The sequence below is a fragment of the Triticum aestivum genome, chromosome 4D (assembly GCF_018294505.1).
Source record: "Triticum aestivum cultivar Chinese Spring chromosome 4D, IWGSC CS RefSeq v2.1, whole genome shotgun sequence".
Lineage (NCBI taxonomy): Eukaryota > Viridiplantae > Streptophyta > Magnoliopsida > Poales > Poaceae > Triticum > Triticum aestivum.
In genome coordinates this window covers 16,024,243-16,031,283 of record NC_057805.1, presented here as the reverse complement: position 1 = coordinate 16,031,283, position 7,041 = coordinate 16,024,243, and the positions used below count along the sequence as shown (strand labels likewise).

The 7,041-nt window shown below is 53.5% G+C and overlaps 1 protein-coding gene across 1 annotated transcript; it reads right to left on the bottom strand.

Moving 5' to 3' along the window:
• Positions 1–444: 444 nt before the first annotated feature.
• Positions 445–5,929, bottom strand: LOC123095788 (protein yippee-like). The gene is made up of 5 exons (XM_044517352.1): positions 5,562–5,929; positions 5,392–5,435; positions 1,036–1,144; positions 895–950; positions 445–789 (listed from the first exon to the last, which is right to left on the bottom strand). The coding sequence occupies exons 1-5, from the start codon at positions 5,655–5,657 to the stop codon at positions 699–701; spliced, it is 396 nt and encodes a 131-aa protein (XP_044373287.1). The 5' UTR covers positions 5,658–5,929; the 3' UTR covers positions 445–698.
• Positions 5,930–7,041: the final 1,112 nt, after the last annotated feature.

Here is a 7,041-nt window from a genome sequence, read left to right as displayed (position 1 = left end):
GTTCGAAACGGTAGCAAGTGAAGTCTTCAAAACGGTATGCTGGCGTCTGTTACAGTACCTCTGCTATGGACTTCATATGCTGGCATTTTAGGGAATGTTTTGTTGGCAATGTGCTAATGTATATTTGGTACTTGCTGATGGTTGTAGAGGCAGTGTCTGAATTGTTGCCTGTTATGCCTGTTAAACCTGAGTATTTTCATCTCATGTTTCGAGGATCCGGCTTGTGGATGCCCAAAACATGAGTTCTATGTTGCGCCCCAGGTATCCTACTTTCACAGTTGCTTTCTTTTGGTAGTTTGTAAAAAAACATGATGGTTTCAGTTTTAAAAAATCGGAAAGGAAGTTTCTTAAAAAAGAGAGACAAGTGTGGCAAAGATGCCCGAAATTCCCTTTTCAAGAAAAAGAATGGAACACACAGTTGAACCACCTGGCAGATTAGATCACTTCAGAAACAGAATTTATTGGCATTCCAGCAACACAACAAACAGCTTTTAGGGGCTACAATGATACATTTGTTCATATACAGAAGGTATTAGGTCTCCCAGACAGCTTGCTGGGAGAATATCACCTAGAATTAATAATTTTTACGCCGGGAGGCGCTTTTGAATGGAAGCGAGCCCCCCGGAGTAACTAAGGCCCGACTCCAGGGTTATTTACAGGGATGAACTGCAGGTTTTCGCACGTCGGTCGGTCGCCCTTCATAAGTCATCGGTGTCGCTTCCACCCCCATGATGAGCATCATGTGTCACCCCCCAGTAGTGGCTACCATCAGGGCCCGACACCTTAAACCTGCTCAATCCGCCACAAAAAAGGTTCAACTATATATTAGAAACCGAGTACCTGAATTCATTTGTTTCAACATCATCACAAGATGTTTTTAGTTAAGGTGGTCACCTCTCCAGAATAAACTTTCCTTCCTTGTACCTCTGGCTCTTCTCATGTGCAGCCTCCTAGAGCAGGGGCACCATACAGCTTAGAGGATGGACGGACAGGCAATGCACAGGATATCGCAAAATAACCATCACAAGATCTTACATATTTCCATCCAACAATGGATCCACAACCAACACAGAAGATATCGGAAACAGTATGCAGCCCTGTCATCATCATGCGATCCTCGTTTATACCAGATGTAACATTGACACTGCCACAAGATACATGAGTTAATCACAAATCTGCTGGAGGATAGCGTTTTGTAAACAGTACAACTCATCTCAGAATACCAGCGTTTTGTTACTGGGCTAAACCGGTGAAGGAAGCACTAAAATGTTAGATCACTGCTTATTAAAGAGCACAGTACCACTTATATTTTAGTGGAATTGCTATTTCCAACTACACTTATTTCTCACTTGGCCAAGTTGCACGCTATAAAGTCAATAGTTGCACAGAAAGTCTATATCTGCCAGTTGCACACTTCCAAAGCTGTTGCATATTTCCCACTGTCCGTTGCTCCACAAAAAAAAAAAAAAAACTGTTACATAGAAAGTCAGAGTTCACAAGATTGCAACTGTGAACTAGTTGTTTCTCATTTCTTCAACAATAACCGCCAATTATTATAGGCTACTACATTGGAGTATTCACAGTGGTAATGAATGGATATGTCAGGTATGTATTTCTTTCAAAGCCTGCAGAGATTTGTGTTTGCTGCCTATGACTAAGCTATCCTTTTTGTCTCCTGGTTAGGGATGAGCTTATATCAAAGATCCAAATTGAGGAGAGAGCTGGTGTATCTGATGGAAGATCTTGATTTGCAGTTTAATGACCCAGATCAGATCTCTCGTTTCAATGGTAACAGGGCACTGCCAATGTATTTTTTGATGTGCTTTGCCAATACATCAATCAGTTAAGGAGACCCGAGGTAACGAAGTTAAGCTCAGGGAAAATCCCTAAACCGGTCAGGAGGTAACAAATGAAAAAGGCCAGGTAGAGACCCAAGGGGACAACTCGGCGCAAGGCACCTGAACTATTATGGGTGATATAATTCTGATTGCGGTGGCAACCTCTTTGACCCCAATGGCTTCTTGTTGGAGCACTCCCCTACTCCTTTCCTACCAAAGCAACCAGCAAGCGTAAATAGCAAACAAGAGTCAAATAATGCAGAAAATGTGTGCATAGTTTGCCTCTGCCTTCCATTTTCCACTAGTGAGCCTCAAGTATCAGTATTCAGTAGTAGCTAGTAGGTTATATAGTTGATACTTGATTTGTTGATCTAGCAAACAAGATGGAGGCAAAAGTTCAGGTGAGTTGTGAAATAGTATCTTTTACTCATCAGCAAACTGGCCCTGAAGGTCCATGGATGTTATGGCCGGTTTAGCTAGGCCCACCGGGCAATCCTAGCCCACAAGTTATCTTAGGTTAATTCTTATGCAAGTTATCTTAGGTTAATTCTTATGCAAGTTATCTAGGTTATAAATATATGCTGTAAGACTCTTTTTGGAATCAAGCAATAAGAATATTATTATCCCTATTGCCCGGCTCCCAGAGGAGCCGAAACCCTAGCCGCCTCTAACCCTAGCCGCCGCCGCCATCTCCCTCCGACGCGACGGCGCCCAGCCGCCGGCGCGCCCGATCATCGCCCCGTCCTACTCCATCCTTTCCCTACAACCTACGGAGCAGGTCCGGTAGGATCCCTGGTTCTACCAATTTGGTATCCAGAGACTCGGGTTCGATCATGTCGTCATCAACACCCACGCCGCCGCTGCCCATCATCACCACCGCCCCGATGACCACTGCCGAGTCCCCAACGCCGCCGGCCCCGATCACCTCCGCGCCACCGGCCCCCGTCACTTCCGCGCCGCCGACAACCTCCGTCTTCACGCGGGAGGAGATGACCAGCACCCTGCGGGACCTCGTGACGGCCGTCCAGGGCATCTCCCTATACTTGGCCGGCCCGCACACCACCCCGCCGGCTGCGCCCCCCGCCTACAGCCACCCGGCGACGCACTGGCCGATCCAGAACGCGTCGGGCCCGAGCGGGACGCCCCTGCTGCTGTTCCAGGCGGGCTACACCGGCGGGCCCCCGCCGCTGCTGCACCTGCCCTGGTACTCGGTACCCGCGGCTATCGCTGGGGCCCATCCGTCACTCCAGCCGCCACCCGCCCCAGCGTCGTCCTGGCCGCAGTGGCCCGCGCCGGTTCTCGCGGCGCCACCCGCGCTCGCCCCAGCGCCGCAGTGGCCCGCGCCGCCTGCGCCGGTCCAGCTCCCACCGCCGCCGCCCAGCTCCAGACTGGGCTAGTCCACACCGGAGGACTTCCGATCCAGCAGGTCCGGTTTCCGCCGTCACGGTCCCCGATCCCGGCCTGGCTAACCGGGACGTCGCCACCGCCAGTTTACACAGAGGCCGGGGACCCACCGGTACCCACGCTGCAGTCTGGGGCCTCGTCCGGCTCCGCGGGGGCCTACGACGGCCTCCCAACCGTTGACCGGGCGCCGTCATCATCACTGCTCCGCACCGCCGAGGCGGTCGGCCATGGCGCGCCGACCCAACGCCGCCACGGTTCGCGAAGATCGATTTTGCCACTTATGACGGCACGGAGGACCCGCTTAACTGGCTCAACCAGTGTGAGCAGTTTTTCTGTGGCCAGCGCATGCTCGCGTCGGGGCGCACTTGGCTGGCATCCTACCACCTCCGCGGTGCAGCCCAGACCTGGTACTACGCCCTCGAGCAGGACGAGGGCAGCATGCCCCCTTGGGAGCGCTTCCGGTTCGCGGGAGCCGCCTGGCGGAGCTCGGCCGCCTTCCCTTCACCTCCACGGTGCAGGACTTCGCCGACCGTTTCCAGGCCCTGGCATGCCATGCGTCGGGCGTGACGGCGCAGCAGCGGGCCGACCTCTTTGTCGGTGGACTTCCGGATCACATCCGCGTGGACGTGGAGCTTTGGGGACCCCAGGATCTCCAGTCGGCCATGTACTACGCCCGCGCGTTCGAGCGCCGCGCGATGGCCATCCAGCAGGAATCACCGTCCCGGACCGCTGGGTCGCTACCCGGGCCGGATTCCACGCAAGGTCGGCCTGCGCAGGCTTCTGCGGCACCCCTCGCCGCGACCGCGGCGTGCCCGTTCCGCCGGCTCACCTCAGCCAAGCTACTCGAGCGTCGCCGCCAAGGGTTGTGCTTCAATTGCGACGAGCCCTACACGCCCGGCCATGCCTGCCCGCGACTCTTCTACCTAGAGGTTGCAGACTACATTCCGGAGGACGCCGTCGCCGCCGACCTGGCCGCCCCAGCTGTCGAGAAGGTGTTTGACGCTGGTTGATCGCCTTGAGGAGTTCCGCAAGCGCTTCCCCACCTTACAGCTCGAGGACGAGCTGTTTGTGCAGGCGGGGAGAAGTGTTATGGCCGGTATAGCTAGGCCCACCGGGCAATCTTAGCCCACAAGTTAGCTTAGGTTAATTCTTATGCAAGTTATCTAGGTTATAAATATAGGCTGTAAGACTCTTTTTGGAATCAAGCAATAAGAATATTATTATCCCTATTGCCCGGCTGAACCCTAGCTGCCTCTAACCCTAGCCAGCGCCGCCATCTCCCTCCGACGCAACGGCGCCCAGCCGCCGGCGCGCCCGATCATCACCCCGTCCTACTCCATCCTTTCCCTACAACCTACGGAGCAGGTCCGCTAGGATCCCTGGTTCTACCAATGGACATCTAGTCACTGTATTGTTGGATGCTAATAACTCTAGCGATTTGCAGTTGCATGAATCGGGGATCGACTACAAACATATTGAGTGGTTGTGTACGAAGTAACTTTAGCTGCTAGTGATCACATAAGTGGTCAAACATATGGAGCGTTGTTCATGCAAGTAGATAACGTTAAGACTGCATTGGAAGTCAATTATATCCAGGATGGAGAATGTTAAGAGTAGAATCAGCATCGGAACCAGCCTGACTGAACTACTCCTGGAACATCAAGGCTTATTTGGCAGGTTCAGAATGTCTAACACAGTACTAGGTATGTCAATCGCTCCATGAAAAGAAGATGACAGGAAACTGTGACCGGAAAGGCTGAAACCACCACTCCTTGTCCCTTGGATTCTTTACCATTTCTTCTCAAGCGAGAAAGAGAGAGAGATCCCACCCTATGCAACGTCCTACCCGATTTACTTTCCCTTCGTCCCAAAAGCGGCTGTGGCCTACGAGTAGCAGAGTATGCGTTATGTATGCCCCTGCAACACGTTCCAGATTCCTCATTGTTCTTGGCGGTTGCAGAACGGAGCAGGCGAGTGTCCCGGCGTCCGAATCCGTTTTCAAGAAACGCCGAATCGCCCAGACGAGACGAGCAACCGCCTAGAGGATTCTCATTGTTTTCCCCACAAATTCCGGTCGACAGGCAGGCCCCGGCCTCAAATTCAGCAAAGCAGAGGAAGAAATCAAGGGGAAGGGATGGGCGACACTTACACCCTGTTGAAGAGATACGCCTTGCCGTGCTTGGAATGGAAGTTCTGCGAGGAACGGAAAACACGCCGCCGTCAGTCACATCCGCCATGAGACCCCGCGCGACAAGCAATCAAGAAGGGGATTTGCCCGCGAGAGCCGAGAAGGGGACGGACGAGGGAAGGGAGGGGCACCTTGGAGATGATGTCGGCGGCGAGGCCGAGGTGGGTGCGGCAGAACTTGCAGCTGTAGGCGTTCCCCTCGAGGTGCATCAGGAAGAGCCGCCCCATCACCTCCAAGCGCCCGCCCTCGAACCTCCGGCGGCGCGATCGGCACTCCAATCGCGATCGATCGCGTGCGCCTCCGAACCCGCGCCCTCCTGCCTCGGACGGACGGACGGACGGACGGACCCAAGATTAGCAGCAGGAGGAGGGGGGAGGAGGGCTGCTCCGCTTTTGGGAGTGGTGGGCTTGGCGTTGGCGCTCTGGCGGATGCCGAAGCAGGTAGGTGGCGGGGATGGGGATGGGGAATGGACGGGAAGGGATGAGAAGGATGAAGAGCGCTGCCGTGCAGTACACCACTGCAGTCAGTGTGCGTGTGACGCATACGTAGGGGCTACGGCCCGGCCACGTGAGCGGTGCCGCCAACGACGACGAACGGCTACGGCTTTCTACTATACTTTTTTTCCGGGAAAACCTAACCCTGTCCCCTCCCCCTCCCCCCACAAAAAATCCTAACCCTCTTGTGACGGCTAATGCGGCTAGGATTTCGAGGGGAACCTTCTTCGGGCGGCGTCCTCCAGCGGCTCTCCTCCGCCGACGACCTCACGGCCGTTGGTGATGAGGGATCGTCAGGCCCGCGCATACAGATAGTGTATCTTCAGATTTTAGGGTTTATTAGTAGGTTAGTTTTTTGGTTGTTCAACGTCATGGTTTTGGCAAAGGCGACGGCGGCGCCAAATAATAAAGGTTCAGATCCTTTGTCGACACGCAGTTCTGCTTGTTGGCGGGTGATGGATCTGGTTGCTAGTCTGTTCAAGTGGGGATGGTGTGGCGGCGACGACATCCCTACGATGGACTTGTATCCTCGGGCTCCGACGAAGTTTTGCTCCAGCATCGGCGCAGGCTTGGGAGGTAGTTGAGGGGCGGATGCAGACTGTGGTATGCGTCGACGACAACTGGAAGACGGAGGTTCCTGTGCTTGGTTCGTGGTTGGTGGCTGGCAGGTATAGTTTCCTCCTCCGACATCATCGTCGAGTGGGGGTGCCAGATCTGAAGTTCGATGGCGTGTCGAAATGCTGCTTCGGTCAGATTCTTTAGTGACAATGACTTTGGCTTTGGCAAGCTACTTTGGATGTCCAAAAAGCTGCATATCAGCGATGGATCTGCGTCGGGTTCAGGTGAAGAGGTGATCCGTCACACTTCTATTAATTGTTGCTGCTAGTGGTGCAGGAGACTGGTGATGGACGTTGGCGTCAAGCTCATGGGTTCTTCGGTCTTGAATGTATGTGCCTTCTTGGCTGCCAATGCTTTATGTAAATGCTAGAGTTCTACAGTTTTTCAGGTTTTTAAGGTTGGTAAGTTACTTCTTATTACATGAAATGAGAACCATGTTACCATGATAAAAAGGGCTATGGCTTTTATCAGGTTAGGCTGACACAATCCATAGTGAGTG

Excerpts from the sequence above, each read along its gene's own strand:
- LOC123095788 (XM_044517352.1), bottom strand. The coding sequence starts at position 5,657 with ATGGGGCGGCTCTTCCTGATGCACCTCGAGGGGAACGCCTACAGCTGC. Across the intron at positions 5,436-5,561 it reads CCGCCGACATCATCTCCAAG|AACTTCCATTCCAAGCACGG; the intron begins GTGCCCCTCCCT and ends CGTTCCTCGCAG. Across the intron at positions 1,145-5,391 it reads GCGTATCTCTTCAACAGGGT|TGTCAATGTTACATCTGGTA; the intron begins GTAAGTGTCGCC and ends ATCTTGTGGCAG.